At 32.5% G+C, this 27,091-nt stretch overlaps 1 protein-coding gene across 1 annotated transcript in view; it reads right to left on the bottom strand.

The window, feature by feature from the left end:
* Positions 1 to 27,091, bottom strand: part of LOC141506033 (ran-binding protein 17-like) — a 100,875-nt gene that overhangs the window by 37,740 nt on the left and 36,044 nt on the right. The window contains exons 4-10 of the mRNA XM_074212429.1: positions 26,674 to 26,840; positions 24,713 to 24,772; positions 17,182 to 17,247; positions 11,420 to 11,524; positions 8,505 to 8,670; positions 7,746 to 7,819; positions 4,922 to 5,041 (exon numbers count right to left, since the gene is read on the bottom strand). Coding sequence (XP_074068530.1) covers positions 4,922 to 5,041; positions 7,746 to 7,819; positions 8,505 to 8,670; positions 11,420 to 11,524; positions 17,182 to 17,247; positions 24,713 to 24,772; positions 26,674 to 26,840 — 758 coding nt within the window. The remainder of the gene's footprint in view (positions 1 to 4,921; positions 5,042 to 7,745; positions 7,820 to 8,504; positions 8,671 to 11,419; positions 11,525 to 17,181; positions 17,248 to 24,712; positions 24,773 to 26,673; positions 26,841 to 27,091) is intronic.

The raw sequence follows: 27,091 nt of genomic DNA, 5'->3' as shown, positions 1-27,091 counted from the left end.
CTGAATCATGAAACACAAAAGTACATTTTATAACTGAAGAGTTGATAAACAATGTGTTATACAAGCAGAAAGGGGACTTGGGGAGGGGGAAAGACCTCCCATGTCACTGGCTGGGTGGCTCCAGGCAAGTTCTTTTACTTCTTAGATACCCCTTAGAATAACTAGATGGGTAGTTAGGTAATGCAGTAGATAGAACACTGGCCTTGGAGTCAGGAGGACAGGAGCTCAAATCCAGCCTTAGTCACTTGACTCTTACTAACTGTGTGATCTTGGGGAAGTCACTTAACCCTGACTGCCTTGCATCCAGGGCCATTTAATTCACATGCTTGTCATAGGATCACCTCCCTGATGTCAGGTTTTCCTTGAAAATGAAGGACAAATATTATTACCCCTTATGTAACTCTCTAATGCTGTAAGTTGCAGAATGGGGCTGTTCTCTCACTTGGAATCCAAAAAAGTAACACATCTTAAATATAAGAATCCATGAAAACCTATACAGCTAATGAGTATATAAGGCTGTATTTGAAATTAGGTCTTCCTGACTCAAGCCTGGTGCTTTATCCACTAAGTCACCTACTTCTCTCTAAAGTATCAAATACAGTCCTTGACACAGAGAATGTACTTAAATAAATGTTCTTTGCCTCTGATGATGACTGGCATAACAAAAACTGTTAAAATACTTCATAGCAAAATTCTATGACTTTGAAAAGAATTGTAAGTTTTGCTTTGAAGAAACAAAGCAGGGGTGGCTAGGTGGCACAGTGGATAGAGCACCAGCCCTGGAATCGGGAGTATCTGAGTTCAAATCCAGACTCAGACTTTTAATAATTACTAGCTGCATGGCCTTGGGCAAGCCACTTAACCCAATTTGCCTTGCAAAAAAAAAAAAGAAACAAAGCAAGCATATATTTTTCTGATACCACATGAAAAAATATCAATTCATGGGTGGCATTCACTACCATTTTGCAATATTTTCTTCCAGTTAAAAGTTATATGCCCAAAACATTGGTAATATTTTCACTAAGAGAATTAATGAATTCAGGGAGCTATAATAAGAAAATTACAAAATTATAACTGTCCACAAGAGGGCAAAGGGGATCTCTTCTTAAATGGAAAAATGTCATTTATTCAAACACTAACATTACAACTGATGCTAAATAGTTTCTCTTTCAACATAAAGAACTAGATAAGATGTATATTAAGTTACATGAATCCTTTAATAATATTAGAATGGAAAATGATGAAAAAGAAAGCTACAAAAATAGATTCTCAATACTTATACAGTTAATAAAACTCAATGATTGAAAAATGAAGGAACAGGAATTTTTTTTTTTGGGGGGGAATGCTTTTTTTTTTAAGTTTTTTTTGCATGGCAAATGGGGTTAAGTGGCTTGCCCAAGGCCACACAGCTTGGTGATTATTAAGTGTCTCAGACTGGATTTGAACCCAGGTACTCCTGACTCCAGGGCCGGTGCTTTATCCACTGCGCCACCTAGCTGCCCCTGAAAAAAATGCTTTTTTAAAATAAATGCTCTAAAAGAACATTAAGGAAAGATATATATTAACTAATTCATAATTAGCGACCCATTTTCTAATGCAATCAAGAATGACTCTATGGGGTGAGCTAGGTGGTGCAGTGGATAGAGCATTGGCCCTGGAGTCAGGAGGAGGGAAATTCAAATCCTGCCTCAGACACTTAATAATTACCTAGCTATGTGACTTTGGGCAAGTCACTTAACTCCACGGCCCTGCAAAAAAGAAAGAAAAAATAGACTGACTCTACCCAAGTTGCCTAACTTCAAATTTCCTACTCCACTCATCTAAGATATATAGAAAAGAAATTTACGGGAAAATTGGTCATTCTAGTTTTAAAAGCTCAAAGATATAACAATACCTTTCTTCTAGACTTTAACTAAAAGGAATGAAAAGGTGGACAAATTAGAGTTTAACTGTATTTGGATCATAGTTTTTGAAGTTTATTACTCTATTTTTATATAAAAAAATCATGGGCATATATGGGGGGGGTTGGGGAAGGAAGAGAATACATGATTGCTCTATCTATGGTACCTAGTAACCTCAAACCTTCTCAAATTCTGACAAAAGGTTCCCAATAAGCTGATTTACAACCAACCAGTTGTAAATCCTTGGGTTGTTCAAGAATCAGCAGGTAGCACTATATTTTCCCTTCTCAGAAAGAATGAATGTGTGTTAATATCAATCAGCAGCCCCTTCCCCTTCTCTACCATCTACATGCTCAGAACCTTCCTCACCAATAAACCCAGGCCTAAATCCCTCATCATCTCTAATTGTAGATTGTTGGCTAAATAATCTTCAAGCTTTAGGGGTATTATAATAAGGGTATTATAATAAAAAGGTCAGAGATTTATGCTTAATCCAGTCTCTACATTCAATCAGTCAAGAAGCAGCTATTAAGCCCTTATTATAAGTGAAGAACTGTATTAAGCAATTAAAAAAAAAAAGACAAAGAAAGATATAAAACAATCCCTATGTTCAAGAAGCTTACATTTTAATTGGGGAGATGATATATAATTATCCAAGTATATACAAGATATATTCATAATATGAAGATAATTTGAGGTGGAAGGAATTAGCAATTTAGACCTGGGGGGACAGGGTAATGGCTAAAAAAAGACTCCTATATAAGGTAGAATTTGGATTGCGTCCTAAAAAAAGGGAAACTAAGATGGGTAAAGGCATGAAGGATCATGTTCAAGGAACTGGTACAAGACTGAGAAGGAGTCAGGTGTTAAAGAGCTCTAAATGTTAAAAAAAAAGACTTTAAATTTGATTCTGGAGGCAATATAATGATGCTGCAATTCACTGACCAGGAATGTCACCTGATGAAACCTATGTTTTAGAAAAAAATTACCTTTCTTTTAATAGGAAGATGGACTGCAATAGAGCCTTGAGACAGAGACCAATAAGGTGACTATACTAGAACAGTAGAGAGGTGATGGAGGCCTAATTGAGGAAAGAAAGACATACATGAAAGACATTGCAGAAGCAAAAACAATTAACTCCAGCAATGGAATTGAAATGTGGGTATGTGGGGGTGGACGAGAGTTTAGAGTAAAGGATTACAAGAAGTTTGTGGGCTTAGGTGACTGGCAGGATGGTGATGCCCTCATTAGTGACAGGGAAATATGAAGAACAGAAAGTTTGGGAGTAAAGCTAAAGAGTTCTGTTCTAGACATATTTAATTTGAGGTGCCTATATATCCAATTCAAGATAACCAAGAAGCAGTGGGAGATATGCAACTATAGTTCAGCAGAGATACAAAGATCTTGGATTCATCTGCACAGAGATGATAACCAAATACAAGGGAATTGATGAGTGAATGAGTATAAAGTGAAAAGAGAAGAGCAAGGGCCTAGAAGGACACTCACAGTGACAAGGCATGGCATGGAAAGGAAGATGTATATACAATTAATCCTCTCCTGCTCCAAAATATTTACTGATTGGAGAACACTCTCCACTCCTCTATTCCAACCTGTGTCTCTCTACCTCCTTTAACATCCTGCCAAGATGAATTTCCTTCATGAAAATTTATCAGACCATCCTCATTACCAGAGGGAGTCTATTGAATAAGAGTTGTCTAAAAAGAGTGAGTTGTCAGGCACTGAAGATACTCAAAAACAGGTTAATCTTCAAAGATATGTCAAATTTGGGTAAATGTTAAATTAGATGATATCTAAGGTTTTTTCCCCAATTCTTAGTCTTTGATTCTGCCTCACAGGATTGTTATGAGGAAATAAAGACATAGTGTAAGTAGACATATTTGCAAACTATTAGATGTCATAGAAATTAGGAGTGATATTGATATGTTGAGCACTGTAAGGAGAAACAAAGGAAGAAGGCCTATTCCTTTCTTCATGTATCTTACCCTATGATAATGGAGAGAAACAGAGTAAGTTAGAATAAGTCAGCACACATGTATAATAAATAAAATAAATAAATAAAAGGGATAAAGTAAGTGCAAGTGTCATTATTTTCATTGTATAGATAAGAACCAAGGCTAAGGAAAGTTAAAAAACTTGAAAAGATTATGAAGTTAGGATATGTAGGAGTCAAGAGAAGAATATTGCTTTCTTTACTCAAAATCTAATGAGCTAAACACAAGGGAGGCTGTTCCTTCTGAAGCAATTTTTATTATCAGTTATTTTGGACTTAAAATAATAATTGACAATTTTATGTCAGATTAAAGTTTGTGAAGCTCTTTATATACATAATCTTATTTGAATTTCATAATCATTCATTAGGATATAATCCAGTTTCCCTAGTTCTAAGTCCAATATGCTTTATCTTAGGGCCTAAAAACCTATTTGTTCCAATTTCTTTTCAAACTCATTTTCTTTGAAATAGCATTTAAAAAAAAAAACCAGTTTGCATAGCTCTGGGGTTCTGTTCTCTCTCCTTCACTGTCCTATAGATTCCCTTGACAATGGGATAAAGTATAATAGCTGTGATATCCTAGGGTCTCTTTAAAAGCCAATGGGATGGGGTGCCTAGGTGGCGTAGTGGATAAAGCACCAGTCAGGAGTACCTGGATTCAAATCTGGTCTCAGACACTTAATAATTACCTAGCTGTGTGGCCTTTGGCAAGCCACTTAACCCCGTTTGCCTTACAAAAAAATAAAAAAATAAAAAAAAAGCCAATGGGATAAAGAGGCTCGCTGAAGATTTCTTCTTCTTTAGTTCTTCCTTGACATTATTAAGACCCTAACCAAATCATAGCTCTCAGTTCCTTAGGCTATTAATACTAAGTGGTATGTGATTCTAAGATACTAATGTGCAAAAAAAAATGGGGGGGCCCTACACCAGAGAAATCATAAGCAAAGGTGAGGGGATTAAAACAAAGTCTATGTGACAAGTTCTCAACAATAATTTACTAAATAAATACCTGAGGATTTTCGAGTATTCTTTTTACTCCTTTAATTAAGTTACAAAGGTACTTCGCACGTTCTGGACTGCTAAATAAGGATCTCCTCACAGAAGCAAACTGAACTAAACAAGAAAGTGCCTATAAAAGAAACCCAGAATAACTTGAATTATTAAAACAATAACTATTATTATATATTTAAGTTCTTCTTACATTATACATAATATTGTTTTATACTCATTATTGTTAACTATTGTAACCAAACAATCATGAAATATGATTTGTAAGTCCTAATCAGAAATAAAAATTGTAATGTCATATTTAAGGCAGAGGGATTAGAGAGAGGGGAAATCTTGATTGGTTTCATTAAAAAAAAAAAACAACCAACAAAATACAAGATACCCATATGAAATAATGTATAGATACACCTACCAAAAACTGACTTTTTTAGGCTAAGGGTCTGGAACATCACTGAACTTTTTCCTCTCAGTACAAGTTTCTACTGTATAATTAGTTCTTCTGCTGTAATTTCTTTTTCTGTTTTTTTTAGCTTTTCTTTATTTAATTTTCAATTTATGACCTAAAACAAGGATTTCCATAACACAGTATAATAAAATAAAAGATGATTGCACATGAAACCACAAATCTTTTATATAAAACTTTCTATTCTCTGTTTTGTAATTTTCAAAATTTTAAACTTAAATATAAAATGACAAAAGAAAAAATATTGTCTTGTACACAACAGATCTTAAGAGAGGATTCAATATAAATTTTCATTTCAAGAAAGCTTATATAATAAATACTGCACATTCTTTTTAAAACTGAGCAGTTTTCTTTTCTTTTCCTTTTCTTTTGTTCTTTTCTGCTGTAATTTCAAAACTCCTAAAGACATTTTTGAAGCAACAGGTAAAAAAGTAAATTCAGGATATCAAATCACAAAAAAATTAAAAAAGAACATTATCATCATGGTTAGCAATTAACAATGAAAAGATTACTCTCTGTAAATACAGACGTGAGTAAAATTGAAAGAGTTTGACCAAGGACTGATTGTCATGCATCACTAAATGTATTCACTCAGTGGCCTAGTTTTCAAAATTATAGCCTCACAGTTAAAACACTCAAGGAAAGATCTACCAAGTTCAGAACTGATGGAAGGTTTAAGCATTCAAAGTGAGATTAAGATAGTAGGCAACAGTTAGTTAAAATATTATTCTTGTATTTGATCTATTATAAGGATCACGAAAAAATGAACTAACTATGCAATGAATAATTGTGATCATATTCCAACTATTTTACCTTTCTGAAATACTCATATAAGTACTCTTTTAAATGAAATAAATAATAATGCTTTATTTATTTCCATGATGAATTGATATATCTATTCCTAGAATACCAAAGAGCTAAACTAACTTAAGATAAGAAGGCAGTTAGAACACAAAACTAGACATTTAGTAGGAAGGACCATTCCCCACATATCAAAAGATTTTGCAACCATCTATTTGCTTATCTGTCCATTTATTTTAATTTTAATTCTTTATAACTAATACACTACAAGAAAATCAAAGTCCAAAATTATATACAATTATATACAAGTATTAACTAAGTATTTTTTAAAATTCCATGTTTGGTTTCCACTCTAAAAAAAATGAAATGTCCATAACTTCACACACACACACATACACACAATTTAATAATAGGTAGTTGTACAAAAATTTTAAATATGGATGATGGCTTCCCTATTAGCAACTGATCTCTTCCATGTTCCTGATCCCAAATTGAGTTAATTATATCAATGTATAAATTGAGGATTGGTTCTTACATTCCTAAGGTAAAGTAAAGGTTTAGTATAGTATCACTATTTTCTTGCTGAGGGTCATATTGCTAGGATTCCTGCTATCTTTTTACCAAGTCTCTTTTGTGGGGTTCTTGATTCCTGATCACTTGAACTTCCTGGTTTCTATTTACTGGATAGCATCTGGCTCCAATCATTATTTGGTACTGTCTTTCAGTATTCTCGCTCTGAATTACTACTAATCCCTGCACCCCATCTCACAGATTTCCAATTCTGTAACTAATGCTAAAGCAAATGGGCAAATGATAAATTTTTTACACACACATTTTAATTTGACACATTCTTCATTTCACAGTAGGAAACTTTGGTTCTAATATCAATGATCAAGGCATAAAATGTTACTTCAGTAAATGATTAACCTTGACAACAAAAGTACAAACATAAAGAACAATTCATCAAACTGTTCACTGCTCTAATTTCCATCACTAAGAAATTCTTTGAAGTTCAAATATTGCTATTTTATTCTTGAATGATAATTAAATACACAATGACTATATGCAGTTTCAATCCTATTGTCTCAAAATACAAGGGAAAAACTATAATTCCCTAATTGAATATACATATATATCATATATACATATATAACACATCTTAATATTTAAATCATCATGTACATAACAACTTCTTTATATTACTATTTGTTTGGCCCATCAATAAAGCTCAAATCAACAAATATCTATATTTATCAGAGACCAGTACCCTCCATGAGACATTACCTAGTGTGGGATTCACCTTGATTACTCATTATAAATGATGAAAAAATAATATGAAGGAAAGTAGATATGCAGAACAAATTTTAAAAAGCAGCACTTTCACTGGAAATCATTTAAATGATCAATTTAAACATGCCTCAGGAGATTAAGAGCTATTTCCCAGTAGGATGCCTTAATAAAGGAGGGAAAAATCAAATAAATATTCATAGAAGAGTACATTTTTTCCTACAATGGATAATCCTTTAATGTTAGATAAAATTAATAATTAAATTTTACTTACTAATTGAGATATTAGAGGTGGAAGGGCATGATATAAATCGAAGAAAAGGTCCAAAGTTTCTGACTCCAGGAAAACTGGAAAAAATAAATAAATTCTTCTCACCCAACTACTTATAATTCATCAAGTACTTGCCTTCCAAGGAGTTTAAACTAGTGAATAAATATCACAATTAAAAATAATTGTAGCACAACGTTTGGCAAAAAATTAAGCAAATGCTTAATAATTACTTTTTTCATTTACTCAATTGGAAACCTAGCAAGGAGAAACACTTTTACAGATAAAGACAATTTCTAGTTCATGGTCTGGGTATTTTGGGGGAAATATTTTTTGAATACTAAAAATAAAAAAATGAGCCAGACAAAGTAATCTCTCTTTAACAAAACAGGTTTTCTAATTAGTTGTACTGGAAAATTCTTTAGTATTTCTACTCAAACGTCAGAAACTGAAGCACTGTTTATTTTCCAAAACAGCTCTTTTTTTTTGTTGCTTTCTTTTTTTTTAAAATAAATTACCTAGATCACACTGCGGTCAGGATTTCAAAAAATAACTTTGAAGCTTAGATAAGGCAGTGGAATAGACAGAATCCTGTTATACTCTTTTAAGTATTTATGTAGTGCTATTTTAGTTGTGTTGAGGAAAAGGTTGGCTCAATCCCTCAATGGATATGCCAAGACAGAAATACAGTTAATAGTGTTAACACTGTTTCCTGTTTGAGCTCTTAATGTTCATCATCATCCTCTCTCTAGAACTCATTCTTACTTGTTCTCCAAGTTGTTGGAATCTGAACTGTGCAAAGATCATCTGCAGATTCATCTGCTGAAGTGCCAATGAAATCAAAATTAAGACAGTTGAGGACAAGTTTCAAGAGCTGCACCATTAGATTTTGTTGAACTTGATCCTGAAGATTTAAAGGTTTTGCCAATACCTAAAAAAATTTCAAAATTATTGAATATCTTACTTAAAATAGTATTTTCTTTGTTTAGATAGAATTGTCATTTTTATTATATTTGCTTGACCTAACTATGAGCAATTCTCTTTTTTCCAATTGCTTATATCTTTATTACATAAAATTTTATCTGTTTTCCAATTATATACAAATAATAGTTTCTACCTATCATTTTTTAAGGTTTTGAATTTTACAATTTTTCCCCCAGCCTCCCTTCTCTCTCCCCTTCCCCCCACAGAAGGCAACATGATAATCTTTACATTGTTTCCATGCTATGAACTGATGAAAATTGAATGAGAAAAAAATGCTTAAAATAGAATTTCTGGTAAATGAACAGTATTTTAAATTTTCAGTCTTAAACTAATCTTCATATTAAATTAATGAGTATGGTTCCTAAAAATACACACATATTTTTTCAAAAAGACAGCTTTCTAAGTAAAGCAGATACAAAGAAGAAAAAACACAATGTTAAAATTACTATTCTTCAACTTCTACTGTAATATACTGTATATTTACTCTTTTCTTTTGGTTCTTTGAGAGTGACATCTTTCCTGCCTGATCTCAAGCTGAATTAATTTCAGTTCTTGAATACCAGAACTAGCACCCCTTGAAGCTTATTAAAAAAGGTAGCTTTGGGACAAATAAAATCAAGTACTACTTTATACAGCATGCTGCAAATTTATAGAACTCATTACCTATAAGAGTACATGCTAAAAATATAAGTTCAAAAAGAGTTCAGTTAATTTCGTGTACAGTAGACTCATTAAAAGAAAAAATAAAGTCCATTCTTTGTGAGGTTCCTAGAAACAGAATAGATTGGGGGCCCCACTGGCTCACAGAGATAGTCAGATTGTCATTCATACCACTTCTGCCAAAGGAGGTGGAAAATGGGTAGCAGAGTCTCCCTAGCTCATTTATCTAGTCTTGTAGAGAATTCAGCTTAAGACTAAGCAACTCTGACATTTGGGAACTCATGCTAACTCTACCTTGCAATTCCAGAGAGATGCTCTTCCCTCTTCCACTATATATTCCTTGGGTGGGAGAGGACAGAATGAACTAACCATTCTCCCTCTTTCTTTAAGAGGTGATCATCAAGTCTTTGGGCTCTGATTTGCACTTCAGGACTAGGTTGGCATTAAGTAGCTATGACACTTAATTGTTCCCCCTTCTTTTTTCCCTTCTAATAAGACCATAAATTCCTTGGAAGAAGACATTTTGACAATACATGACAGAATGCTTCACACATAATATTATTGTAATTTAATTGACTCTTTAAAGGAATCCTGGACAGCTAGAAAAAGAAAAGGGGAGGAGAAATTGCTTAACCTTTAGAGGTAACTGTGGATTAAAAACAATGCTCTCTCAAAAAACTTCCTCTGGTGTCATTAATAGAAAAGAATATTAGGCTGGAGTATGAGTGGAATTCTTTGTAACAGTGCTTAAAAAATCTTAAAAAGAAATAAAACTTGTGCTAACAACCAGTGTAAGACTTTTCCTTAAAAAAGTCTAAATATCATAGAGCATCTGCAATTATGAATTATATTAATGAATTTTACCCAATGGTACTGTTTGTCCTTTGTTTTTGAAAAGAATCAATAATAAGGGGGTGATATTTTGATTTGCGTGTGAACTGGATTTAGTGAGGCAGAGTTGAAGGAAGTTGTCAACCTCACTCTCTTCTATAGTCATCAAAATTCAGTGAAACAGCAAGTATCAAAACAACTGGCAATGGTCCAGATGCAGTGGGTGAGCTTGCTGTCTTCAATGTCTGACCAAGCTCTAAGTGCTCCACAGCACCTTCATGGCTGCTAGAACAAATTGTTCTAATCCGCCCTTTCCACTGGGCTGTCTTCACATGCTTGGGGGTAGACTTCCCTCTAACTCATCAACAGGTTTGAAGCCTATCAGCTACCCTGGTTTAGCTCATCTGCAGAGGCACTTATCAGGGCAGAATCAGCTTGCTGTGCCAGCTATAGCTTCTTGAAACCACAGGTGAGAAGTCAAAAAAAGATAATACCCAAGAAGTTTTTCCATTTTATATAACATATTCTGAATGGACTCTACCTATTCTGGAAGTCAGATGATATATAGTAGATAGAGTGCTGGGATGGGGTCAGGAAGATCTGTTAAGCCCAGCCTTTGACACTAACTAGTTGTGTGACCCTCAACAAGCCACTTAGTCTTGGTCTAGCCTACTTTTCTTATCTGTAAAAGGGGGATAATAATGACACCAATTTCCCAAGAATTTTTTGAAGATAAAATGAGATGTTTGCAAAGTGCTTGCAAATCTTAGTGTTAAGCAAATACTAGCTGTTATTGTTATTTATTACTATAATTATTATTTAAAAATCTTATTTTACTGAATAATCTTTTCTCTACCTTTTAGAACTATTCCAAGAGGACTAGAAGAATCCAAAGACCAGTGAAACTTAATTCAACTAACTAGTAATTATTATAGCAAAAAAAAAAGTTTTATGTAAAAGACAATTGCAAATTAAATAAATTAGCTATGGATTTCATTTTATCTCTATCTTTAATAGCACAGTCTATATATAAAATTCAAATTATCAATAAAATCTTAGGAAAGAAGAAATGTCATCATGCCAACAAAAAGATATTCTGTCAGTTGTGTAGGTTCAAAATGCAAAAACAGAATTTATATGGGAATTGAAAACATCCAAAGTATACCAATAATATGGCTTTTGCAGAAAATTGTGAAATGTCTTACTTCTTTTAGGAGTGAGCATGCCAGCACTAAAATGTCCTTGAGAGATGTATCCCTGAATGAGGTAGCTATTTTCCGGTGTTTTGCTGAAGGTCTAGAATAGTCAACCTAAAGAGACCAATAGAAACAAAATTATTTAAAGAAACAAAAATATAAAAATATGAATAGTTATAAAAATGATAATCTCAAAATTAAAAAGAAAGGCTAGCAAGTTCAAATTACAATACAACAAAGACATCTGTGAAAAAAAATAGCATAAATACAAGAAAATATACAAGAAAAAATAAACTCTTGAGTCATGAGCCCTACTGTACAACTTCTAAAATGGGTGACAAATCACTGTGTCTAAAGTCTATTAATTTGCAAAATCATCCTCAAACAACTTGAAAGAGATCAATTCACATTCATTCATTCATTTGCTCATTCCCATTATTAAAAAGAAGAACCTAATATCTTCTGATGAAGTCTGACATACAAGGAATTCTTTGCAGTAAGGAATACTTATCAACCAATAGATTAAAATTATTTTCAAATTAATAAATATTGTGGTTAAGACTATATAATTTCAACAAAGGATCATTTTCATCACTAATATAAGTAGCTTTAAACATTCTTCAAGCTGAAGAATACAACTATATCCTTTCCAAAATGGACAAGTGTCCATTACAGTGGAAGAATAATGGAAACAATTCACCAAACATATTCAACAGAAAGGTTAGAAATGAAAGTTCCCTAAAAGAAGGGGAGTTTCCACTGCAAACTTATGTCAACTTTGCTTGACTATGCTCTAAAGGAAATATTACTTCTGCCTTATGCAGGGTAAAAAGAAAGGATGTATTTCCAGAAAATCTATGATGGGTTTGTTCTAAAAGTTGAAAGATAACTTTTTTAATTATAAAAGTAATACTTCTATAATAAAAAATTATTTGATTCAGCTTAGAAAAATGAATGTCATTAGTAAAGAGATTAGAACAAGTTATCACTAGTATAATATACTTTGATAAGGTAGGATTTATATCAGAAATGCAGGGTTGGTTCAATATTAGGAAAACATTGAGCATAATTGACCATATCAATAACAAAAGTAACAGAAATCATATGATTATCTCAATAGATGTTGAAAAAGCTTTTGACAAAATACAACATCCATTCCTATTAAAAACCACTAGAGATTATAGAATAAATGGAATTTTCCTTAAAATGATAAGCATTATTTATCTAAAACCCTCAGCAAGCATTTTATGCAATGGGGATAAGTTAGAAGCATTTCCAATAAGATCAGGGATGAAACAAGGATGGCATTATTAACAATATTATTCAGTATTATATTCAAAATATGAGCTTTAGCAATAAGAAAAATAAAATAAATTGAATTACAATAGGCAATGAGGAAACATAACTCACTCTTTGCAAATGATGTGATGGTATACTTATAGAATCCTAGAAAATCAACCAAAAAACTACTTGAAACAATTAGCAACTTAAGCAAAATTACAAGAAATAAAATAAACCCACAAAAATCATCAGCATTTCTATATATTGCCAACAAAGTCCAACAGAGAGATAGAAAGTGAAATTCCATTTAAAGTTAATGGTAGACAACAAACTACTTGGAAGTCTGTCAATTTAAATCCATAAACTATATGAATTACAATTATAAAACACTTCACACAAATAAAATTAGATCTAAACAACTGAAAAATGTCAGTTGCTCATGGGTAGGTTGGGTTAATAAAATATAAAAATGACAATTCTATCTAAATTAAATTATTTATTCAGTGCCATGCCAATCAAACTATTAAAAATTATTTTATAGAGCTAGAAAAAATGTTAAAATTCAACTGGAACAAAAAGTCAAGAATATCAAGAGAATTAATGAAAAATTGCAAAGAAGACCTAGCATACTAGATCTAAAACTATATTATAAAGCTGATATTATGAAACCTGTCTGGTACAAACTAAGAAATAATAGTGGTGTATCAGTGGAATTGAGTAGCAAATTACTAGAATAATCTACTGTTTGATAAACCCAGACTCCAACTTCTGGGATAAGAATTCACTATTTGACAAAAACTGCTAGGAAAACTGGAAAATAATATGGCTGAAACTAGGCATAGACTCACATCTCACACTCTATACCAAAATAAGGTTGAAATGGGTGCATGATTTTGACATAAAGAGTGATACCATTAGCCAATTAGGAGAAAAAGCAATAGTTCATCTGACAGATATATGGAGAGTGGAGGGGTTTATGATCAAACATGAGATAGAGAACATTACAAAATATAAAATGGATCATTTTGAATGCATTAAATTAAAAAGGTTTTGCACAAATAAAACCAATGCAACCAAGATTAGAAAGAATACAGAAACCTAAGAAAAAATTTTCACAGCTAGTGCTTCTGATAAAGGACTCATTTCTAAAATAGAGGACTGAGTCAAACTTATAAGAACACAAATCATTCCATAATTGATAAGTGGACAAAGGATATTAATAGGAAATTTTCAGATGAAGAAATTAAGCTATCTATAATATGAAAAAATGCTCTACATCATGATTAATTAGAGAAATGCAAATTAAAACAACTCTAGGACACTACCTCACACCCATTAGATTGGCTTCAAAAACAAAAAAAGAAAAATGATCAGTGTAGGAGTGTGGGAAAGGAAAGTAGAACACTAACACATTATTGGTATAGTTATGAACTGATCAATCCATTCTGGAGAGTAATTTGGAACTATATACAAAGGGTAATAAATTGTGCATACCCTATGAACCAGCAATATCCCTACTAAGTTATTAAAGAGATCACTAAAAAGGGAAAAGAACCTACATTTTGTATAAAAATATTTATAGCAGTAATTTTGTAGTGGCAAAGATTTCGAAAATGAGGAGATGTCCAATTAGGGAATAGCTTAATAAGTTACAGCATGAATGTAAGGGAACACTCTGTTCTTTAAGTCTGGAAAGGCCTGCATGAACTGATGCTTCACTTTTGAATGAAATGAGTAGAACCAGAAAAACATTGTACACATTATGATCAACTATGATGGATTTAGTTCCTCTTCAGTGTATAAGGGCAATTACAAAAGACTTATTATGGAAAATGCCATCCACATCCACAGAAAAAAATTATAGAGTCTAAATGCAGACCAAAGTATACCATTTTCACTTTTTAAAATTTGTTCCATGTTTTTTTTAACTTTTTCTCATGGTGTTTTTTTTAATCTTTAGTTCTTATTCTTCTTTCATAACATAACTAATGTGGAAATATGCTAAACATAATTTTATATATATACATATGTATATATATACATATATATATACATATATATATATATATGTATATATATATATATATATGTATATATATATATATATATATATATATATATCCTATATCAGATTATCTGTCATCATGGGGGGAATGGAAGAGAGAGAAAAATATGAACTCAAAAGCTTACAAAAAGATGAATGCTGAAAACTACCTTTGAATGTAATTGAAAAAATAGACTAAAATAACATTTAAAACAAGATACAGTTAACTCTTGGATGAAAAAAGAATCTTAGGTAAATAAAGTGATGTGACAGATTAAAAGTAACAAAAATATGTTTATTGTCTTAAGGACAAAATAAGCATAGTGGATGTGATTACAAAAGATGTCTACAAAGTGAAGAAGAAAAATGATATCTTAGCAATTTCTTAGATATATCTGCAGTCTTGTACAAACTAATGTAGAAATGATGATTCTGAATTAAGAAATTTGAAACAGGCACAAGTATGGCTAAATGCTATTAATTCACTGAACTGGGAGTCACAAGACACAATTTCTAGTCCTATTTTTATTGAAAAACCTCATAACTTTTCTTGTACTAATTCATAAAATGAGGGTGTGGCACATAATAATAATAATTATAATTATAATATATTAGCCAAACATTAACTAAGTACTTAAAAATATTTCATTTGATCCTAATTCCTTGAAGCAGCTGCTATTATTACACATACCCCTTTTTAGAGGAGGAAACTAAGGCACAAAGCTAGTAAGTGTCTGAACACAAATTTAAACTTGGGTCTTCCTGACTCTGAAGTTCTATCCACTGAGCCACCTAGCTGTTCAGTAATTGTAAGTGGACTTCTATTTTTTTTTCAAGTTTTATAGTACAGAGTGACAGATCTAGCAGATACACAATGAATGCTAGCTGATAACAATGAAGTTCTAAATTTCGTATGAGCAGAAAATGTCTCAAAGAGGTCATATTAAAATTTGCAAAGCTGATTTACATGCTATGCTTGATACATCCCTTTTTGAAAAATGATGGCTTACTCACAGAAACCAGTTTTATTAACAATCCATCTCCTATAAACTGCTTTATTTGGAGTAAACTACATAGCACAATATGGTAAAAGATTATTGGCCTAGTGATACCTTCACAGAAACCTAAATACTCAGCTTGAGATTTCCACCACAATGAGAGTAAATATGACAGAAGGAACATTATATAGATAACTAGAAAACTTATGTTCAAGTCTCTTCTCTACTACTCTATGATACCAGGTAAGTCATTTACTTTCATTTATTTTATTTCCTCATCTGAAAATTGGGAAAAAATATTTTCACTAAGTGCTTTGAAATGAACCGAATCACTGAAGTAGTAACATTATCATTATCATCATCATCAACATTAACAACAACAACAACAATGTTGATCAGTAAACTGTTACCTGCCTCATGTTTTAAGGAATTGTCTGATCTTTCTGTACTAGATAAAAGAAAGAGAAGGAAACACAAACAAGAAGGCAAGTCTTTAAAAAAAATACTTGGAAATAGCATGGCAGCTGTGTGGCTCTGGGCAAAAAAGTCAGACAAGCATTAGCTTTCTGAGGGGTCAATTTCAAGGTCATCTTCAGGATAGAATTCATTAATTGATTTAAAATAAGAATGATCACTACCAATTTTAGCAAATCTTTTTAGGAATGTGGGATTATTTTCTAATGTCTAGGTCAGTCTACATAAAAAATATAGCAAAGTAACTTGGATATGGTTCTAGACACACAGGCTATATACTACAAAGAGTCTTCTGGCTCCAGGCAACATCCTATTTAGGAGTCAAATCATTCCTATGTCACATTGCTATATTCCCTTTTGTTGCAGGGCGATTTTCAATGAAACTCGACTCTTGCTTTTGTTCATGGTATAACCAAAACAATGGCAGAAGCGAGCAGGAGCAGGTGACTGTATGCTCAGCTGCTGTTCAAAACCCTGCATCTGAAGATCCCCACTGCAGGGTGGACAACCCTGCCTGTATGTGGCACTGTTCCAAGTGGCCTGTGCTTAGATCAACCCTGCTGGGTGAGCATTGTGGAGGATCAATTCACCAAAACCTTTTTCACTTTCATTTGTAAAGGAATAAGCTACATGGTGGTTTGCTTCTCTTGAGCATTTAATTTTCTTCTTATGGTTACTGTAACACTATATACAAAGAAGATAAAAGGATGCCCATGGGGCACTGACCATGTCTAATTCTATGTTCTGGATAGTACACATACTGTTGTTGGTGTTTTCAATAATATTGAAACAGTTCCAATCTCTAATTGAATCACTCATTAAATAAACAAAGAATGTGAGATGAATACTCTTCGTTTTTGTTCCCTAAAAATATCCTAACAAAGAAGGATGGAAAATATTTGTCACAAATGAAATTAACACAGGAATATAACTCTGAGAATAACCTTATAGTACACTTAAAGGAAACTGCTTACCAGGTTCATTTCTTGAGTCAATTCAGAAAGGATTATCACTCCTATTACATAATGGTCCACAGTACCCTTTGAAGAAAATAAATTACAGATCTCAGTATAGGTAGAGATGAAAAGTTGACTCACAAATGTTTAATACCAGATATTGGAAACAAATTAAAGTTATACTTCCACACTAAAAAAAAATCACTTGGAAATATAAGTTTATGATCACAATGCAGGAAATTTACTCTTATAGATTCTGCCAGAATTAACAGACAATTAAAATCCATTCTTGCCCTGCATTCTAGTCTTGAATCCACTAGAATCTGGCTGAAGAGGAATTTGTTTCTCAGAGCCTTTTCTTTGCAGCTCTCAGTTTATGATTCTATTTTGATAACATACAGATTTGTAAAGGAATAGCTGCCATAAAGAAAGGCATAATAATAATCTACATATACTTTGAGTACTTTGGACCCATATCAAACTGAACTTTAAAATAAATCAGAGGTGAATTTAAGGTTTTATACAAGACTGTGAATAAGAAAAGAAAAATTCTTATAGCTATGCAAATTTGTTGGGAGTCATCTTGGTTAGCTATGACCAATAAATAATTAATAAATAGTTTAATAAATGAATTTAAGTTCCTAGATCTAATTCTGAATATGATCATTTAAGCCTCTTCAGATAAGCTCATATTCATTTATTTATAATAGATTCATAATCAAGACATTTAAATTTCTATATATACTAGAATAACTATATAGCTATCAATAAGTATGGAGTTTAATGGCTTCCATAACATTTTAAATTTAATCAGCTTTCAATTTAAGCATGACAACTTCCTCAAAATCAAAATTTTGATTTAAAAAATGTTTATCATTCACACTAGCTACCACTTTAAATTAACACTAAAAGCATATATATATATATATATTTATATATACACATACTAAATATAGAATTCAATCACAACATAAACATAAAAATTACTAACACTGATAATGTACTTTTCAATGAACTGATAGACTTTACTGGTCATTCTGCCCTGACAACATAAATTCTATCTAGGCAAAAAAAAAAAAAATGCACAGTCCTGGTTTTGCAGCTTAAATTAATCTCAAACAATTCTTGAGATACAAAAGCAGATAATTTCTACTATAGACAGCCAAAGAAGAAAGTACAACTTTAACTCAATCTAATCCTCTAACTGATACTTCCCAGGGAAGTCATTCACTGAGAAGATGGGAGATTAATAACCATTCTGTGATGCTGACAGGATGGGGCTACTGGCCAAAGAGAAGAGAGTTGAGGTAGTTCTTCTGGCTGTCCTAACTACTGAAAAGTGCTCTGGGAGAGTGCACTAGAAACTCCTCAAGTTGAGTCACCTTTCAAAAAAAAGTGTGATCGACAATTCAGTTAATATGCATGTTTGTCACCCATTGAAAAGTGAACTGGACAAATGGGGCTTATTTTCCTTATGTGTAAAATAAGGGAGTGGATCCCTAGAGCATCTCTCAGTTAAGTCTAAGATTTTCTGAAATGTCAGCAAAAGGGAATACATTTGAAAAAGGGAAATATCTTACCTTTTATTTTGTTTTGTTTTTAGTTTTTACAAGGCAATGGAGTTAAGTGACTTGCCCAAGGTCACACAGCTAGGCCATTATTATGTGTCTGAGACCGCATTTGAACTCAGGTCCTCCTGACTCCAGGGCCAGCATTCTCTCCACTGCGCCACCTAGCTGCCCCATCATACCTTAGACTTTTAAAAGCGAATAAAAATATTGAAAGCTTTTGTACATCTGAGAACAACCTACTGGAGCTTTTTGCAATTTAAGATAAACAATGTCAATAAGAACCTATTTGGTTAGTCTAGTAATAAGATATCAAAGTTCACTCTTCCCTAATAAAATTTTAATTGTGCCTTTGGTGTCATAACATTCCCTTGTTGAATGATAACCAAAAATAAGGTTATACGGGTTGGAATTCATAAGATCCTAGGCTTGGGGAGCTGAATTATGTGATATAATCATATTTTTAAAAGGAGAAATCTAGACCCTGAAAAGTATTTGATAATTTGCTCAAGGTCAGACAGGTTTAACAGAAAAGTAATTTAAAAAAACCTTTATTTTGAACTTAAATACAAAAAGACAAAAAAAAGGGAACATTTCCATGTACATAGCACAACGTAAAAACAAAATTCAATATAAAACCATGAATTCCCATTTCATAGTTTACTTTTTAAAAATATGAAATAAACATTTCCAGAGCTACCTTCCTTTTTTATGTTTCCTTTTAAAAAACTTTTAGCTTTTGTTCCCTGCTTTAACTTTTGACAAGTATCCTTTCAATTTCCAGTTATTTGCCTCCACAAAGAGAGCTGCTATAAATATTTTAGAGCATACAAGGTTCTTTTCCTTTTTCCTAAATACTTTGGGAAACAAACCTAGTAAGTGTTACGTTTTCAATTTCTGGATCAATGTACATGAATAACTCTTTGGGCATAATTCCAGATTATTCTCCAAAATGTGAAGATTCACCAATAGTGAATCAATATTTCAATTTTTCCATGTCCCCTCCAACATTTGTCACTTCCCTTTTTTATTATTTTAGCTAATCTGATAGGTGTAAGATAATATCTCAAAATGGTTTCAATTTGCATTTCTTTAATCAATAAGTGATTTAAAGTATTTTTTTCATGGACTATATATATATAGTTTTGATTTCTTCACAAAAAAAACCTCATTGTTCATAGCCTTTGACCATTTATAAATTGAGGACTGACTTGTATTATTTTTTTTTTGGCTTTTTTTTTGGTAAGGCAATGGGGTTAAAAGACTAGCCCAAAGTCACACACTTAGGTAATTACTGAACTTAGGTCCTTCTGACCCAAGAGCCAATGCTCTATCCACTGCATCACCTAGCTGCACCCCCTGGCTTGTATTCTTAGAGATTTGTCAAAGTTCTTTATATGTCTGGGATATGAGTCGTTTAGTTGAGAAATATCTGTAAAATTTTTCTCTTCATTTTGTTTTCCTTTTAATATTGGCTACGTTGATTTTATTCATACAAATCCTTTTTAATTTAATGTAATCAAAATTATCTGTTTTATTTCTTACAATGTTCTATCTTGTTTATTCATAATTGTTCTATCTATAATTCTGATAGGCATCATGCTCCATGTTCTTCTAATTTTTTCATGGTATCTCTCTTTATATGGTCATGTATCCATTCTGACCGTATCATGGTAAATGGTATAATATATTGGTCTATGCTCAATTTCTGTCAGATTGTTTTTTAGCTCTAATCTATTTTTTTAACCAGATAATGAATTCTTATCCTAAAACTTGAATCTCTTAATTTGTCAAACACAAAGTTACCACAATCATTTGCTACTGTGTACTGCATATCTACTCTGTTCTACTGATCTACTTTCTATTTCTTAGTCAATACCTGATAATTTGATAATTATTGACTTATTGTATCTCTGAAGATATGAGACTGCTAAACCTCCTTGCTTTATATTTTTCATTAATTCCTTTGTTATTCTTGATCTTTTTTGTTCTTCCAAATGAATTTTGCTATTATTTTTCCTAGCTCAGTAAAATTATTTTTTAGGTTAAATTGTCATTTTTATTTTATTGGATCTGTTATTTCTCCAATGATTTAAATCTGACTTTGTATAAAAAGAATTTTTAACTATGTTCATATAATCTCTAAGTTTATTTTGATAGGTACATTCCTAGGTATTTTATACTGTATATAGTTATTCTAACTGGCATGTCTCTTACTATCTCTTCTTGCAGTGTTTTGTTGGTGACATATAGCAACGCTGATGTCTTGTGTGAGTTTATTTTATATACTGCTTTTACTTTTTATTTGAATCTTTAGGATTTTCCAAGTATATCATCATGTCATTATTTTTATTCTAATTTCCTCAATTCCTTCTTCTTCTCTTATTGCTATAGTTAGGCATTTATAATACAATGATAATACTGATGACAATGTTTTACTCCTGATCTTACTGGGTAGGATTCTAACTTGTCTCCATTTCAAATCATGCTTGTTAATGGTTTTTAGTTAGAAGTTTTTTACAATTTTAAGGAAAAATTTATCCATACCTGTGCTTTCCAAGTATTTTTAATAGGAATGATTACTGTATTTTATCAAAAGCTTTTCCTACATTCATTGACAAAATCATGATTTTTCTTACTTTTGATATCGATATAATCAATTATGTTTATAGTTTTTTTTAAACTGGAACAATTTAATTATTTGACTTAGACATCAAGAATCTCTAAATAACTTGTAAGAGTAACCAATACCTAGAATTGTAAGAGTAAAGAAGATTTTACCAAGAAAAAAACAAAATTTGAACTGGGAACTATTCAATTTCATTATTGATAAGAATATCAAACAACCACTCACATGTACCCCAGAGAGGCAGATTGAATTGTCCAAGCAAGCATCTTTAGATTGTCAGAAAAATCAGAAGACAGTGGGAAACTTTAGAGCATAAAAAACAAGGTAACTGCAAAAGGTAGAAGTCCTTAGAAACACTGTTGGGGTGATGGGAAGTCTTGTTTCATGTACATACTATCTGAAAAGTTGATGATTCCCTTATACCTAAATTGTGGGAGCCATCAAGCAGTCTAGATTGGTTTCTAGGGTCTGAAGCAGTAGTTGAGCCAAGTCAAGAGTTCTTCTGGATCTGACAGAGATGGAACTATCTGCCTTCTTATTTATTCTTTTAACAATTTCTACAGTTGTTTTTTTTTTTAATATGTTCTTTTTGGTTTGTATTAAACAAAAAATTAAAATAGCACATAGAAAAACCTTGAAAACATTAAAAAGTGGCCAAAGATAGCCTTGGAATATAGAACTCCAACAAGGGGGGGGGGGAGAAAGGTAAAGAGAAAATGATTTGGAGATTATTATATTGCAAGATTAAACAGTGACGTTAAAAAAAAAAACAGTGACACTATAACCTAAATTTCAATATCTGCAAGTATTAAGTATTTTCACTTCTTCACAGTTGCTTTTCTTGCTAATTTCTGAGCTGCAACATTACCTCCATCTTTTGAATAAGCAGGTACATAATTCCACTCAACATTCATGCCCTGAGTCAGATTATCCAGTTTAATGAATTGCTCTCTGTGGACAACATCTTTATTTTTACTTGTTTTCCAGTCATTTCCTTTCCACGTGCCAATCCACTCATTCATACCCTTGGTGACAAGTTGGCTGTCTGTGCACGCTATGATGTTGTCCTTATTTTGGACCTTTGCTTGCTCAACCACTTTGATTGCTGCTTCTAATGATGCACTTTAGTTTGTCTGTCGTCCAGAATACCTACCACTTATGTTTAGACCATGGTCTGATCTCCAGTGGACACCAATACCTCCTTGTACCCCTTCTCTTCCATTATTTTTGCAGGTTCCCTTGACATAGACAATATTAGAGTCTGACCCTGGATGTGATTGCCCACAATAGCTTCCATGGACACTAGCCTGCCAATCATAGTCAAAGCTCCAGGGATTGGGTTTCTGACTCATGTCTAATCTGAAGTGATCCTGACCTTCAGAAAAAGTTATAGTTTTCTTTATGTCAAACTTCTGTCTCTGAATTTCTGGTATTGTGCATTATACAATGCATAATCTTTGTAATATATTTTTGCAATCTTCTAATTAGTATTTTACTTGGGATTTTTGCATCCATATTCATTAATAAAGTTGGTCTATATTTTTCTTTTTCTGTTTTTTGCTCTCTCTGGTTGGGTAACAGTATCATATTTGTTTCATAAAAGAAATTAGTAGGAATTCTTCTTAGCTTATTATTCTAAATAATTTAATATTAAAATTAGTTATCTTTAAATGGGTTTGGCAAAATTCATTTGTTAATCCATCTTATCCTTATACTTTTTTTTCCTTAGGAAGCTCATTAATGATGTTTCAATTTCTTTTTTTTAAAATAAGCTTATTTAGATATTCTATTTCCTCTTCTGTTAATCTATTAACTTAAACTTTTATATCTATTCTTCCTTTTTACTTAAATTTTTAAATTTATTGGTATATAACTGAGCAAAATAACTCCTTATAATAACTTTGATTTCATCCTCATTAATGGCACATTTATCTTTTAATTTTTAATACTAGGAATTTGGTTTTCTCTTTTTTAAAAAAACATTATCTAAAGGCTTATCTTTTTTTTTCATAAAACTACATCCTAGTTTTATTCATTAATTCAATGGCTTTCTTAACTCTTAATTTTATTAATCTTACCTCTATTTTTTAAGATTTTCAATTTGGTGTTTAATTGGGAAATTCAATTTGTTATTTTTCTATTTTTTAAAAATTGCTTACTCAATTCATAGGTCTGCTCTTTCTCTATTTTATTACTATAATAAGTATTTTCCTCTGCTTATTGCTTTGGCTACAACCTGCTATAATAGTACTGCTATCTATTTCCACTAATTCATTTAACTTTTCCTTTAAAAATTTAGATGCTATAGCATTAGGTACATATAGGTTTAGTATTGATATTGTTTCATTTTCTGTTACCTTTTATCATAATTTGGCTTCCATTTATCTCTTTTAATCAAATCTATTTTGTTTTAACTTTGAGATCATGATTGCTATTCTGCCTTTTTATCTCAGCTGAAGCATAATAAATTCTACTCCAGCCCTTTTTAAAAATTCTGTGGATTTCTCATTTTTAGTGTTTTTTATAAACACCATACTGCTGAATTCTGAGTTTTAATATATTCTGCAATCTACTTCTGTTTTAGGGGTGAGCTCACTCCATTCACATTCAATCTTATAATTACTAGTTTTGCATTTCCCTTCATTCAATTTTTCCTCACTATTATCCTTACTCTTTTCCCTTATCCTTTCTCACAAGACTGACTTTTTTTAGTTTTTTTGCAAGGCAATGGGGCTAAGTGGCTTGCCCAAGGCCACACAGGTAGGTAATTATTAAGTGGCCTGAGGCCAGATATGAACTCAGGTACTCCTAACTCCAGGGTGGGTGCTCTGTCCACTTGGCCACCTAGCAACCCCCTGTTTCTAACTACTACCTCCCTAATCCACACCCTTTTAAAGAACCCCTCCTATATCCTATAAGTAAGTTTCTTATTCCTTAATTTACCCCCCCCTCTAAGAATCCCTCTGATAACCTTTCTCCCCACCTTCCTACTTCTGATTCCTCCCTTATCATATCCACTTACCCACAACTTCTTTACAAATTTAGAAAAGTTTTATACCTTTCTAGATCTATACATTGGTTCTTTTTAACCCAGTTCTGAATAGAATAAGGTTCTAGCACCAGCAGCTCTCTATTCCCATCTGGTTCAACTGTAACAGTTCTATTCAGGCCTCATATGTATGAGATAATTACTACATTTTACCTCCATTTTATTTTTTAGAATCATCCCATCCTACTCAACTCCAAGCATTCCATCTCAAACTACGTGACATTAAGAGTTCAGATAACATTTTCCTACATAAGTAAACTGTTTGATCTTATTGAATCCCTTATAATTTGTCTTAATGCTTACCTTATGATTCTCCTGGATGTCAGATTTTCCACTGAGTTCAGGTCTTTTGGTTATAAATACCTGAAAATTTTTTAATTAATTAAAAATCCTTTTTTCATTCAGGATTAAACTCAGTTTTGCTGGGGTAAATTATTCTTGGTTGCAAAATCAGCTCCTTTGTTCTTCAAAATACAATATTCCAATCCTTTTAATGTTTCAAGGTGTTTTAATGTAGAAGTTGCTAGATCTTGTGTTATCCTTCCTGCATGCAGCTTCATAGTATTTCGGGTTTTTTTTTTTTCTCTTGTTGTTTGTACTATTTTTTCCTTAACCTGGGAACTTCAAAACTTGGTTATGGTTTCATCTTGGGATCTCTTTCAGGTGGTGTTCAATGAATTGTTTTTCTATTTCTATTTTACTTTCTTATTCTACAACTTCTGGGCATTTTCCTTAATAATTTCTTGTAATATTGTCTAGAATTGGGGCGGCTAGGTGGTGCAGCGGATAGAGCACTCGCCCTGGAGTCAGGAGTACCTGAGTTCAAATCTGACCTCAGACACTTACTAATTACTTAGCTGTGTGGCCTTGGGCAAGCCACTTAACCCCACAGCCTTGCAAAAATCTAAAAAATAAAAAATTGTCTAGACTTTAAAAAAAAAGCGAAGTGATGTCAGAGAGAATGCAACACTTTAATATGGTGGTCTAATCTAGCATTTTAAGATATGAATGAATTCACTTTAAAGATTGACTCTTGGCTCATAAATATTTAGGGACAAAAAAGATTTATTTTGTTAAGGTAATAAAGAAAAGGAATTAAATAGTAATGGATGTTTAGTAAAAGTAACTAGGGACAGTTAGAACAATTGGATGATCAGTAACAGTAGCCAATTGTTCCTTGGAGTTCCTTAGTGCCGCCAGGACAGTGCATTGGGGAGCAGGAGGCTCAGGAGGCTGATGCAACCAAGGGTAACAGTCATGAGCCAGTCTATGGCAAGCTGGGCTGTGCAAGGGGCTGTGCGGGTTTCTGTACTCCGGGAGGGGGGTGGTGTGGTCCTCCTGTATGCCAGGGGCCCGTCTGTCCTGCTGGCTGTCAGTCCAAGGGGGAACTTGGCGTGGGAGAGAATGGGGTGTTCAAGGGTTCAGATGTTGGGTCATGCAGGGCAATGGCAGTCCTTGGACCATCAGGGCAGTAGCTCTCTGCCAGCTGGACTCCAGCTAGCTGGAGCACTCCAGCAGCTGTCCTCCTGACCTCACTAAGGTTAAATATTCCCCTTGGGGCTGGGGTGGGGCTGGCCAGCTCTCCCAGCCCTTGGCCCTCCCCACCCCCACAACTCAAAAAATTCTTTATAGTACACATTTATTATTAAAGTTTATCAGATAATCAACAATTGGGCTTAAGGATATATAAAAATGAGAAGCAGTTTGGCCTACTTAAAAAAAACTTTTCAATTTTTTTTTCCTTTTTAAAAGTATCAATACAGTAGAGAAAGAACATTGACCATGGAATCTGGGGTGCTATATTCAACTTGCATCTCTGATACTACCATATAAGCTTTAGGAAGTCATTTAACTTCTCTGGGCCTCAGTTTCCTCATATGTAAAGCAAAGGTATCAGACTAACTGACCTCTGGGATCCCTTTCAGCTCTAAATCTATGATCTTATGACTTTATCATTAGTTATCCTAAGAACACATATCTTCATTAGATATTATCATCTACATTTTAAATTTACTTTTTTCAATAAATAAAAGAGTTATTTGAAACATTAAAAACTGTTAGTTCTTAATATGCACTTCTCTTGTTTATGAAGTTAGAAACCTACACTTATTATCTACAGAAAATAAAAATATTGCACAAAAACAATCATTATTAACCCAATATGTATCAACAGTATATAGTGCTATGTTGCCTCAGTTGAGAACATTCTGAATAAAAAGAAACACCATTTATTTCTCAAACATGTACAAAAAATTAGTTCTTACCTGTAAGAACTTTTTCACATCAGCAATAATATCTCTGAAAACAAACTGATCTTTCTGAACCTCAAACCATCCTAGCTTGGTAATTTTAGCAATGACTTGAACAAGAGCCTGAATGACAAAGGGAGCCAGTTTGGGTTGGGATGCTATGTAGTTCAGAATGTAATTTCCTGTAAAGAAAATATCTTTTATCATTATTAGAGTTTTTACAGCATCATATATTGCAACAATCATGCTGCTACCAAAACTGAATATCTAATCACAAGTTTTTCCTATGAAAAGTTGCTATATTTTTTCTCAGGCTTTGCATTTCTAACCATCTTTTATTTCAATGGTTAGACATAATGAAAAGCAAGGTAATTTTCCTAAATTTTAAGGAAAATCTACTTTATTTACTATTTAGATTTTGATTTTATATACC

The sequence above is a fragment of the Macrotis lagotis genome, chromosome 1 (genome assembly GCF_037893015.1).
Source record: "Macrotis lagotis isolate mMagLag1 chromosome 1, bilby.v1.9.chrom.fasta, whole genome shotgun sequence".
Taxonomy (NCBI): domain Eukaryota; kingdom Metazoa; phylum Chordata; class Mammalia; order Peramelemorphia; family Peramelidae; genus Macrotis; species Macrotis lagotis.
This window is presented reverse-complemented; position numbering and strand designations above follow the sequence as displayed.